This window comes from Littorina saxatilis, linkage group LG7 (assembly GCF_037325665.1).
Source record: "Littorina saxatilis isolate snail1 linkage group LG7, US_GU_Lsax_2.0, whole genome shotgun sequence".
Taxonomy (NCBI): domain Eukaryota; kingdom Metazoa; phylum Mollusca; class Gastropoda; order Littorinimorpha; family Littorinidae; genus Littorina; species Littorina saxatilis.
In genome coordinates this window covers 26,945,778-26,959,569 of record NC_090251.1, presented here as the reverse complement: position 1 = coordinate 26,959,569, position 13,792 = coordinate 26,945,778, and the positions used below count along the sequence as shown (strand labels likewise).

The following is a 13,792-nucleotide window of genomic DNA, read 5'->3' as shown; positions in this document are numbered from 1 at the left end:
TTTGATGGAACAGTTCTGAGAGAAAACCACGTTCACAAACATCTTGGTGTACTGATTCAGAGCGACTGCAAATGGGAATCACATGTTCAGTCAATTATATCTAAAGTACGTGTTCTTCTCTCATGTTTTCGGTCCTATAAGTATCGCCTTAGCCGAAAGGCACTTGAACTTATGTATAAATCTTTTATTATTCCCCATTTTGATTTTTCTGACGTCATTTGGGATAACTGTTCTGACAGATTAGCTACTTTATTAGAAAACTTGCATCTTGATGCCATAAGAACCATTATAGGTGCAGTTCGTGGCACGAGTCACCAAAAATTGTACGATGAATCAGGATTTACAACACTGAAGGAGAGGCGAAAAAGACACAAATTGATTTTGTATTTCAAATTAGTTAATGCACGCGTGCCACCATACTTACTAGAACGTCTGCCTCCTCTCGTTGCTTCTGTGAACCCTTACCATAGACGAAGACCACTTGACAGACAGACTCCCCACTCTCGAACTGAATTGTATAAAAAGTCATTTTTTTCTGTCTTCGACTTCCCTGTGGAATGAGCTTCCAGAAACTGTAAAACAACTTGATTCTATTGGGTTATTTAAAAAACGTATTAGTTCTGATGATTCTGTTGTTCCCTCGTATAGATACACATCTGATCGAAAATCAGAAATTATCCATTGCAGACTGAGATTGAGGATCAGCAATCTAAATAGTGATCTATTTGACAGACATTTAATTCCCGACCCGTCATGCACTTGTGGTTATCCTGTTGAAAATGCGGAGCACTATATTTTTCATTGCCCCTTATCTCTTCAAATACGTGAAGTCACCTTGTCAACACTGCCCAACTATGATTTGCTAACCGCTGATGATTTTCTGTATGGCAATAGAGACAAGTCAGACAGCGAAAATGCATTGATATTTGACCAGTTATTCAGGTTTATCTTATTAAGCAAACGTTTTGAATAATGAATGCATTTATCTCATCCACCATGTGCAGTACTGTTTACATTTCCTTGTTCTGGTAGTATTCTATTTTCAACCATGTGGAAGTCATTGTATGCGTGTGTGTGCGAGTGAGTGTGCGAGCGCGTGTGAGTACTGTTGTTAGTTTAGCATTGTTTTTTTGTTTTTTGTTTTTTGTTTTTTGTTTTTGTTTGCTGTTCTTTTGTTGGGTTTTTTTTCCTTTTATTGTTACATGTTTGTCTACCATAATTTACCATTATTATTTTGACATTATTTCAAATTTGTTATATTAAAATCGTCCGCCAAATTTCATTTGCTTTTAAGAGTACGCTCATAAGCTTAGCTTGTTGTGCTCCATGTTCCTTATTTCATGTATGCGGTAATAGTACCAATGGAATTTACTGAATAAACTTGTTTAAACCAAGGGTAAAAGGAGAAACATAATCCGTTAGTCGCCTCTTACGACATGCTGGGGAGCATCGGGTAAATTCTTCCCCCTAACCCGCGGGGGGCTTTGTTCTTTGTTTTGCTAAAAATCGTAATATTTTACCTATCCGGCCCAAACCGCAAGACTGTGTGGCCATTCTCAAATAAGCATTGGCAATTTTGTAGTGTTTTTTTAAGTGTGGGTATTTTGCCTGAAACAAAAACGTTTGTTCGTGCGTTTGTTGGCTCACGTAAGTGTAGCCTATGCGATGATAAACTTTGTCTGTCTGTGCGTGCGTGCGTGCGTGCGTGCGTGCGTGCGTGCGTGTGTGTGTGTGTGTGTGATAGAAACTTTAACATTTCCGAGTCTATGGATAAAGCTCGCATAAGAAGATTACGTCTCGGTCAAAAGTGTTTGACGTGTGTGATAGAAACTATTTGAAGACGTCACATTATGACGTAAGAGGGTTAGACGTCACGCAAAGGAATTACTGAAAGTCTCGGTCATTGTTATTGTGAGCGGGCCGAGACTAGTTGCCAGATCCAGGGTCTCGATTTCTTGCACAGTTTCACCTATGCTTGCTGTGTGTGTGTGTGTGTGTATGTGTGACGGAGTGATTGAGTTTGTGTTACTGTTTGTCGATTTCGTACGTGAGCCTTGAAGGCTTCGCCTCTTGTTTTTCTTTTCTTTTCTATTCATGTCATTTTTATATTTAGTCAAGTTTTGACTAAATATTTTAACATCGAGGGGGAATCGAAACGAGGGTCGTGGTGTATGTGTGTGTGTGTGTGTGTGTGTGTGCGTGCGTGCGTGCGTGCGTGCGTGTAGAGCGATTCAGACCAAACTACTGGGCCGATCTTTATGAAATTTTACATGAGAGTTCCTGGGATTGATATCCCCGAACGTTTTTCTCCTTTTTTCGATAAATGTCTTTGATGACGTCATATCCGGCTTTTCGTGAAAGTTGAGGCGGCACTGTCACGCTCTCATTTTTCAACCAAATTGGTTGAAATTTTGGTCAAGTAGTCTTCGACGAAGCCCGGACTTCGGTATTGCATTTCAGCGTGATGGCTTAAAAATTAATTAATGACTTTGGTCATTAAAAATCTGAAAATTGTAAAAAAAAATAAAAAATTATAAAACGATCCAAATTTACGTTTATCGTATTCTCCATTATTTTCTGATTCCAAAAACATATAAATATGTTATATTTGAATTAAAAACAAGCTCTGAAAATTAAAAATATAAAAATTATTATCAAAATTAAATTTTCCAAATCAATTTAAAAACACTTTCATCTTATTCCTTGTCGGTTCCTGATTCCAAAAACATATAGATATGATATGTTTGGGTTAAAAACACGCTCAGAAAGTTAAAACGAAGAGAGGTATAGAAAAGCGTGCTATCCTTCTCAGCGCAACTACTAAACCGCTCTTCTTGTCAATTTCACTGCCTGAACGGTGGACTGACGATGCTATGAGTATACGGTCTTGCTGAAAAATTGCATTGCGTTCAGTTTCATTCTGTGAGTTCGACAACTACTTGACTAAATATTGTATTTTCGCCTTACGCGACTTGTTTTTATATTTAGTCAAGTTTTGACTAAATATTTTAACGTAGAGGGGGGAATCGAGACGAGGGTCGTGGTGTATGTGTGTGTGTGTGTGTGTGTGTGTGTGTGTCTGTCTGTGTGTGTGTGTAGAGCGATTCAGACTAAACTACTGGATCGATCTTTATGAAATTTGACATGAGAGTTCCTGGGTATGAAATCCCCGAACGTTTTTTTCATTTTTTTGATAAATGTCTTTGATGACGTCATATCCGGCTTTTCGTGAAAGTTGAGGCGGCACTGTCACGCCCTCATTTTTCAACCAAATTGGTTGAAATTTTGGTCAAGTAATCTTCGACGAAGCCCGGGGTTCGGTATTGCATTTCAGCTTGGTGGCTTAAAAATTAATTAATGACTTTGGTCATTAAAAATCGGAAAATTGTAAAAAAAAATAAAAATTTATAAAACGCTCCAAATTTACGTTTATCTTATTTTCCATCATTTGCTGATTCCAAAAACATATAAATATGTTATATTCGGATTAAAAACAAGCTCTGAAAATTAAATATATAAAAATTATTATCAAAATTAAATTGTCCAAATCAATTTAAAAACACTTTCACCTTATTCCTTGTCGGTTCCTGATTCCAAAAACATATAGATATGATATGTTTGGATTAAAAACACGCTCAGAAAGTTAAAACAAAGAGAGGTACAGAAAAGCGTGCTATCCTTCTTAGCGCAACTACTACCCCGCTCTTCTTGTCAATTTCACTGCCTTTGCCATGAGCGGTGGCCTGACGATGCTACGAGTAAAATGGCATTGCGTTCAGTTTCATTCTGTGAGTTCGACAGCTACTTGACTAAATATTGTATTTTCGCCTTACGCGACTTGTTTAATGTTACGTCTACACTATGCACGCTTTTTGGAATAAAAATCGCACTGTTGTATTCTGACAGATGTTTTCAACACCAAATACAATGTCACATAATAAAACTGTAACAATGTGGCTACATGTTCTTTGTCTGTGTCCGTGACTTTTCCATCTTCCTCTTCTCAAACTTGCATTTTCGTTGGGCGTTATTGCGCGAGTTTGTTCTTATCGCTTGTCGATGACTCATTCCGATTATGTGGACGTGTTGCACAGTGCCGGGGCTTTAAGGGGTTCCCCTTTAAATTTACCCCAGGTGATAACATCTTGATTTCTATTTCATGTACACACAACGCTCGAGGAACTGAATGAAAACTGCGATAACAAAGACTTTGTACGTACAACACACCCGGACCAGGATGTTTACGGAAAGTTGAAACGGACCACAAGCAAAACGGGTATACATACAGACATACAAGCAGGCGTAGGAGACTTAGCGCGGACACACTCAGACACAGACTGTCAGAATTACACCTGCACACTCACACATACACACACACAACACACAAAAACACACACGCACAAACAAACGCACGCACACCCACACACTTGCGCGCGCGCACGCCCGCACATACACACAAATACACGTCACTGTGCAGTTGAATTTGCCTTTTTGATGTTTCAATATATCTTTTAACATATTACTTCAATCTCTATGTGTCGTTTGCATATATATATTGTGTACATGATCAACTGTCATCGTACCCAAATAGCTCTGTGTCTGTTTAGCTATCCCTCTCTTCTTCTGGTTCTCTCGTTTCCCATTTCGCATCTGATCCCGAGTAAAGAGTAAAAGTTTTAAAACCAAATATTTGTTTTGCTACGCTAAAAGTTACAAAGAAAGTGGCGGCGCTTTCTGATCCCGACCAAAGAGTAAAAGAACCAAAACCACTGAAATACATTCTTTGCTACGCTAAAAGTTATATAGAAAGCTTACGGCGCATAAGCGTCTTGGGATTGTTTGGTAACAGATGGGGGAAATACGGTGAGGCGAGGGAAAGAGAAGGGGAGGGGGGGGGGGGGTGGAAGGGTGAGGAGGAGGGATGCCTAAATACTTCATACACTGTATCATCAATTGCCGAACTTTTGAGCAAAATCAGCAGTCTTGTTCGAATAATGAATATTGTCATCATTTTCACGAGTTTTCATTCACAAGCACCTGGGAAATAAATCTCATGTTCCCCGGGGAATAAATCCCCGGTTACCATAGTTGCAAGAAGCCCTATTACATGGATAATCAAAAGCAAACCCAATAGAAACGCTCGAGGATTCTTCGGCTCTTTTCATTGGCGTTTCCCCAGACCTAAACAGACGACACGACACTGCTTTGCAAAGTTCCAAAAACCAACTGGCAAACTGGCAAAAGTAAACAAAAAAACAAAACTACTTCAATAAATTCGTCACAAACAAATCAAACCTACCGATATGTTATGTCTTCTTACAAAGTCATGGAGTGCGTGTATCTTTGTGTGAGAAACACGAACGTCAAGTTCAAGTCAAACCAATTGACCCCTGACACACACATTTTGACCCGTGCACAAGACGTTGTATCGATAAACGAAGCACAAATAAGAAATAATGATAAAAGCAAAGAAAATAGCAACAAGATATGCAAACATCTCACAAAGCCGAGCTAGCAGATTGACAGGTCTAATGAAAAACAAAGAGGTACTGAGTCGGAAACAAGATCGCGATTCTTTCCTTCGCTGCACGACGCAAATCTTCTGTGACCTTTGACCCAACGTAGCTTCCACATTCGATCACTAAGCTTAATACTCACAACTGAAAGCCGACGGAGTGGAATACCGAGATGAACAAACAGAACTGTGCATCCTCAAACCTGACATCAGTATTCATCCCAATATTTTATGAACTCAAAAATACAGAAAGTTGCTTTCACACGCCAGCTTTGATTGCCAGTGGTTATCCGCACGGAACTCGTGTGGTTATCAGCACGGAACCCGTGTTTCAAAGCATGGCTCCCTGTGTTGATTGTTATCTTATTTTCTCACTACCAAAATGATGACAAAAACGATGTTTGGTGGTTTGTTGTCAGACCAGCTTTTTTTGTCGGTCCTTGAGGGGCATATCGACTTTTGTTTCATATTTATTGACCGCGGCCTTCGGCCTTGGTCAATAAATATGAAACAAAAGACGATATGCTCCCCCTCGGACGACAAAAAAGCTGGTCTGTCAACAACCCATCAAACATCTTATAATGTCACATGCGCGTACACATCTACTCACGCACGGGGACACACGCACGGGGACAGACAGACAGACACACAGACAGACAGACAGACACACATGCACACACACGCACACACACATTCTCAAACACACAATGAGAAAAAAAATCCATACACTTGAACGTGTTGATAAGCGAGTTAGGTCAGATAGAATTACACATCACCGGTGTACTGGAGCGAATCATACATATCAAAATATCCATAGTATAGCACAAGTTCAACTATTTTAAAGCAGAGCTATACCATACATAAGTGCACAGAAAAGGATAGACGTCAAAATATCAGCAGTATGGCAAGGAGAATAGGCCAGACAGTATCACACAATATTCATGGAATGTAATACCATACATTTGCATATAGGGATAGTATGGCCAGCGAAATGGGCCAGACATAATCACACAATATTAATGTAAAGGACATAACCATACATTTGAATGGAAGGATAGTATGGCAAGCGAAATGGACCTGACAGAATCACACAATATTAATGTAAAGGACATAACCAAACATTTGAATGGAAGGATAGAATGGCAAGCGAAATGGACCTGACAGAATCACACAATATTAATGTAAAGGACATAACCATACATTTGAATGGAAGGATAGTATGGCAAGCGAAATGGACCTGACAGAATCACACAATACTAGTGTACAAGAAGGAATCATAAATGTCAAAATATCTATAGTACGGCAAGTCGAACTCATCCTCGGGCGGGAACACTAAGGGGTGGTTGGGCTCGTAGCCGAACAACTTAAAATCATCATCAAAAATCTGCCTTAGCAGCTGCCGATCGTGTAAAGGGACAGTACTGTAGGCCTCAAACAAGGCTTGCGCCGTGTTGTGTTGTCTGTCCTTGTCGCTAGCAGAACGATTGTAGGCGAGGTGAGCCATCAGCAAAAACCCTTCTAAGGTCATTCCCTGGATGTCGCTGCGAGCCAAGGGAAAGAACTCCTCCGCGCTTAGCGTGCCGCGGATCTGAACGGCCTTCCACATGCGTCTGAGGATCTGCTCGGCGGACATGCAGCGGAACGTGGCGCTGATCTTCTTCAGCTCGTGCTCAAAGTGGTACTTGATCAGCGCGTCCATGAAGTACACCTCGTAGTGCTCGTCCAGGGCAGAGAAAGTCAAGATGTCCGAACGGTTCAGCTGCCGAAGGATGCCCAAGGTGTCCTCAGCGAATCTCTCCTGCCGCCCGATGAAATCGTACCCGATGCCGCAGAAGTTGCATTGGTGAGAGATGGGCACGAAATGTTCATTTCGCTTCACCCGAGCGTCGCGGTCCATCTCACCGTGGATAAAGAAGCGAACGAACTCGGAGAAGGTGACGTTGTGCGAGCACCGTCTGTTGATGAAGGATGCTCCGGGACGAGCGTAGGCCATGGCGGGCTGAGCCAGACGCTGCCAGTTCTCCCAGCGAGGCGTGAAGAGCTTGTCCACGTAGGCGGAGAAGAGGCGCGCGTAGGGCTCGCGCACGAACACGATGTTCTTGAACCCGTCACTTGGCGGTAACCTGTAAGCATACCGAGAATCTGTTAACGTGGTGGAAGGAAGAAGAACATGTCAATGAGAAGGCGGACGGAGTCACGGGCTAAAAGCTAATTTTATTCCCCCCCCTCCCCCCACAGGGTCACATGAATTTTCTTTCTTTATTTGGTGTTTAACGTCGTTTTCAACCACGAAGGTTATATCGCGACGGAGGTCACATGAATGAGCAAATTGCAACAACAACAGAACAAAACCAAAGAGTAGTAATGAGACACACTGTGACTGCTTAATTATAAAAATGAAAGTGAGTCGATCGTTTGTTGGTCATTAAAGTCAGCCAATCAGTCGGTCAGTCAGTCATTTAGGATTCACGAACTAACATATCTATATATATCCCATGACCTCCCTTCTTTGTCTCTGTTACTTCAGTATGGGTATATGTGTTGTATTTTTATAGCTCAATAAATACATCATGGACTCCAAAAAATATATGATAGTGCAGATTCCGATTTGGGCAAAGGACTACTTTCCTCCCGACCTTTGACCTCGCTCGCGCCGAACAATGTGACACATTTGTATGAAGTTCTAAAATCGTATTGCACGGCTCAGAAAACCACATCAGTTGCACGCAAAAATGAATCTCAGAACTGATCTGATGTATGAGATGCAATAAGCAAAAGTTTCTTTCATTATGAAAGCAATGCAGGTCGAAAAAAACGAACATTCAACTTACAAGATAACCAGATGCTAGCGAACCAAAACAAAAACACGAGTACCCTCCCCTTGCATCGTTAGCAGACGACTTTTGAGAATCTGTCGGTAGTGTGTTTTGCCGGTGTGCGCCTTCAGCTATCAAACATCGGCTGTTTCACGTGTTTTGCGAGCAAGTCTACTCTTTTGCCTGGCTCTGCAGTAAGTCCACATATTTTTCCGTAATCCAGTCATATTCCTTCAAAATGCAATCAATCGGCGGTGACAGACGTGTCGGTCGCGTTTTCCTCTCACCCATACCAGTTTAAGTTCATCCATGCAAACACACTCGCAAAACATATCACGTAGATACATTTCAAATAGGGAGCAAATGGTTAAATCTAAACCTACATATTTGTTCCCTAAGATTTGCTTCTCTGTCAATAAGCCTAATTACACACGTTCGAGAAAAACAACGTGGAATCAATTCTGAATCGAGTAAGCCAAATGGGTCCCAAACCCGTTTCGCCCGTTCTGCCGACCTGAAACGCAAAACAAAAGAATTGTGCGCTTCAACTAAATTAATTTCTATTCGACTTCATTACTTTCTTGCAACTTATGAACCTTTACTTAAAGCTTTTAAATGGTCTGAAAGTAGTGTTACCGCGTACTTATCGATGCACTCATTCGTTTTATTTTTTCAGCGACGGTCACTTAGTTTAAGGTTGCAAAAGGGCTAAGTCTCGCTGGCAACAGTTTTACCCTGCACAGATCGCAACAGTGCCGCTAGTAGTCTACACTTTGTGTTTGATGGTAGAATGGGATATACAGATTACAACACTCGTGGTTTTTTATATGGCTTGTATTTCAGTCAAGACCCAGCGGGAATATCAATCGAGAGACACTCGCCAGAGGCTCGTGTCTCCCGATGATATTCATCCGCTGGGTCTTGACTGAAATACAAGCCATATAAAAAACCACTCGTGTTGTAACCTATACATATATACGACTTGTGTCTGTGTGTGTGTGTGTCTGTGTGTGAGTTCGCGATGCACGGCCAAAGTTCTCGATGGATCTGCTTCAAATTTGGTGGGCATATTCAGGTAGACCCGGGACAGGACACAACCTGGTCGATATTTCAACACGTGCTCTTAGCGCGCAGCGCTGAACCGATTTTGGTTCCACCTCAGCTATTTTGGTTCCACCTCAGCTACCCGGGCCCCCATACCGACACACCAAAGCCAAAGTTCTCGGTGGATCTTTTTCAAATTTGAACACCGTATTCAGCTACACCCCGGACACAATATCATCGATGAGATATTTCAACACGTGCTCTCAGCGCGCAGCGCTGAACCGATTTTGGTTTTTGTGTTCATTTCACCATTATAAGTAACTCTTCCTTATCTTCTCATCTTCTCCAGGTTTTCAGCGTTTACCTCCCTTCCTTCGTATGGTGCACTATAGTATGAGTGGGGCGTCTTCGGATATTCCCGGCGTTCTGTTACTATTTTTAGAAGGTCACCGCAGTGTCCAGAACGTAAATTGGACCCGTAAATTATCCTCACTGTAAAAGTGCAAAGGTCGAATCAATTTATAGCCACGCGAAAAATACACTGTCATCTATCTCTCTATAGGTACGGCTTCTCTGTGTTTGTGTGTGTGTGTGTGTGTGTGTGTGTGTGTGTGTGTGTGTGTGTGTGTGTGTCTCTCTCTATGTGAGCAACACCTGGGGATTGTTCAGTTCTGTTTGTGATGTGGTCTGGCGGCTTTTGTGTATTTGTATGTACTGGCCTTCCTTTGAGAAGCCATAACAGTTCAAAAGGGCTTACAGATAAGCTATAAATTGCTCAATCCTGTTTGAGTGGAGTTCGCCTCCAAAGGTGATTAACACGGTTACATTCGTCGACAAGGATGGGACTCGATATGGTCAGGAATGGCATTATGGCCACTGAATCATTTTCGTGCTGTTCCCATTCCACGAATGTGGGAGGGACCTAAGCTTGGCGGGTCCATTGTTCGGACCCGGCGAAGCCGGCGTACGACTCTAAAACCTTCTTCCCGGCGAAGCCGGCTACCCGGCGAAGCGGGTATTCATTCTAGTAAAATAATATGTGCGGATTACTCTTACAGCAAGTAACAGACACATGAACGTAATGCCGGAACATTCTACAAGAACTAGAACAACAAAAACAACGACGACGACGACAACGACAACAACAACAACAACAACAACAACAACAACAACAACAACACCAACAACAACAACAACAACAAAAGCACCTCCCCAATCCCTTACCTGTTAGCTTTCTCCATGTATCTGGTGAGCTTGTGTATGTCACCATAATCGTGCGACAGCAGCGGCCCCGTCATGTTCTTTTTTTTCATGAACGTAATGCCGGAACATTCTACAACAACAACAACAACAACAACAACAACAACAACAACAACAACAACAAAAGCACCTCCCCAATCCCTCACCTGTCAGCTTTCTCCATGTATCTGGTGAGCTTGTGTATGTCACCATAATCGTGCGACAGCAGCGGCCCCGTCATGTTCTTATCCACGTAATACAGGATCCATTTCCAGAAGGTCGTGCCTGTCTTGGGCAGTGCGCAGAAAGACATGGACCTTACATACAGACTATGGTACGGGAAAGGCGGCTGCCCCTGAGCGGCGCTACCAGATTTGGCAGAGCAGGCGTCCCTCACTCTCTGGCTCCGATTCTGGAAGGCTTGGAGGGAGGTGGGTTGTCGTGGCTGTGGTGATTGTGGTGGTGGTTGTAGTGATGGGGGTTGGTGATCGTCGTCTGAGCCCCATGAAAAGGCTTTGGCTGCTTCCTTCAGTTTGGTTTTGAGCGACAGAGGATCTTCGTCTGGTGTGGAGAAGGAAAGGTGGTAGGTTACTGACAGGAAGGGGGGAGGGGCAGGTTAAAGTATTGGGTTGGGTATGGGAGGAGAGAGAGAGAGAGAGAGAGAGAGAGAGAGAGAGAGAGAGAGAGAGAGAGAGAGAGAGAGAGAGAGAGAGAGAGAGAGAGAGAGAGAGAAAGAGAGAGAGAGAGAGAGAAAGAGAGAGAGAAAAATAAATATGCTTAAGTTCTTTGAAGATATTCTTTGCCTAGCACGGTCACAAGAAAAAAATCATCATCATCATCAGTAGCAGCATCAACAGCAGCAGCAGTAACAACAACAACAACAACAACAACAACAACGTCATCATAATCATCCTCATCATCGTTATCACCATCCTTAACAACAACAACAACATCATCGTCATCATCATAATCATCCTTATCATCATTATCACCTACCTTAACAACAACAACAAAACCAACAACAACAACAGCGACACTACCACCACCACCACTACTAACAATACATCAATCGCACGTGCAAACCACTTACCCAAGACAGGGACTTGATTGGTGAAGATGAGAAACCCCAGACATCCAACGATCGCCATAACCAGCAACCACAGCGACATTCGGCGCCATCGTAGTCTCCTCAAAATAGGTGCCAACATCGCGTGAAATATGTCACCTGCACAAATCATTTTGATATGTTTAAAATAAATGTTAAAGGAGCGTTTTAAAGAAAACAGAGTCCTTCCCTTGTGAATTATTAAAAAAAAAATCAGAATAGACATGTAAGCACAGACTGTTACAAGCTTGATAAGGTAGAGTGGAAAGGGGCCAGGCCAGGAAGCATACGTGAGACGAGGTTGGGTGGAAACTCCACTCCTCTTTGCCAAGCTCTTTGGTGTTACGCAGGAGTTCTGCCAGGAAACTAATGCTAAAGGCCGGACCGTCCTCGAGCCAACTCATCGTTCATTCTGGACACTCACAGAAGACGGGCGGGGACGTAGCTCAGTTGCATTGGTAGCGCGCTGGCTTTGTAGCCAGTTGGTCGCTATCAGCGTGGGTTCGATCCCCACGTTCGGCGAGAGATTTATTTCTCGGAGTCAACTTTGTGCAGACTCTCTTCGGTGTCCGAACACCCTCGTGTGCACACATGCGCACGAAAAAAATCCCACGTTCACAGCGAAAGTCTCAGGGCTTGGAAAACACGAAGACACGCATGCATCATCTCTCGTCTCTGGTTATCATGATCGTATTTCGATACTTTGACGAGACAAACCCAATGCTGGTGTGTCGAAGAAGACAGCCACAGCGGGCTTGTTCGAATCAAAGTATCATATCTTCAGCGTATTACCAATACCGGTCCCAATATAGACCAGTTGGTCTAAGAGGACGTTAAACCCTAATAGTCAGTCACTAACAGAAGACAACACAAAGACAAATACAGTACAGAGGCGAGCCAACGCAATGCCGTACAAGACTATACTCCACAAACAAAGAATGAAGTTATGGAGAGCGAGAAATATCTCTTTGCGGACCAATAATAAATTAAGTGATGATTATTTACAGCACAATGAGGTGACGGAGAGAAGGGGGGGGGGGGGGTGGTGGACCAGGGAAGACTAGCAACATATCACTATGCTACATACTAACAAAACCCTACAAAAAAAACAAAGAAAAGAAAACAAGTCGCGGAAGGCAAAATTGCTATATTTAGTCAAGCTGTTGAACTCACGGAATGAAACTGAACGCACTGCATTTTATCACCAAGACTTTATTTCTTTATTTGGTGTTTAACGTCGTTTTCAACCACGAAGGTTATATCGCGACTTTACTACCAAGACGATACAGCTTGTTTATAATACAGACATAACATATACGTTTTTCAAATCAGGAAATGATAGAGAATAAGATAAAATCATTTTTGGACCTATTTAACATTTGATCGTTAATTGTGATCACATTTTTAGAGTAAACATAATATATTACGTATACATTTTCAGATTCAGAATTTAATGAGGCATACGACGCAATCAATTTTGAATCTGTGTGCAAAAAAATAATTTTCATGACAACTTTAATGAGCAAACTCATTAATTAATTTCTAAGCCTCCAACAAAATTGGTTAGAAAATGAGAGCGTGACAAAAATTACGCCTCAACTTTTTACAAAAATCCGGATATGACGTCATCAAAGACATTTATAAAAAAAAAGAAAAAAAAAGTCTGGGGATATCTTCCCCATGAACTCTCTTGTGAAGTTTTATGAAGATCGGTCGAGTACTTTTCTCTGAATCGCTCTACACACACACACACACACACACACATAATACACACGTACATACAAAACAATACATACATACAAAACAATACATACATACATACATACATACATACATACAAATTACCATACCATACAAATTACCATACCATACAAATTACCATACCATACCATACCAACCATACCAACCATACCTTCCATACTTTCCATACCTACCATACCTACATACGTACATACATACATACATACATACATACATACATACATACATACATACATACACCAGACCCTCATCTCGATTCCCTGTCAACGTTAAAACATTTAGTCAAAACTTGACTAAATGTAAAAAAAAAAA

The 13,792-nt window shown here is 41.9% G+C and overlaps 1 protein-coding gene across 1 annotated transcript; it reads right to left on the bottom strand.

Moving 5' to 3' along the window:
* Positions 1–6,141: 6,141 nt before the first annotated feature.
* Positions 6,142–11,831, bottom strand: LOC138970322 (carbohydrate sulfotransferase 13-like). Its single transcript, XM_070342799.1, has 3 exons — positions 11,705–11,831; positions 10,782–11,175; positions 6,142–7,638 (listed from the first exon to the last, which is right to left on the bottom strand). The coding sequence occupies exons 1-3, from the start codon at positions 11,820–11,822 to the stop codon at positions 6,762–6,764; spliced, it is 1,389 nt and encodes a 462-aa protein (XP_070198900.1). The 5' UTR covers positions 11,823–11,831; the 3' UTR covers positions 6,142–6,761.
* Between the last annotated feature and the right edge of the window lie 1,961 nt (positions 11,832–13,792).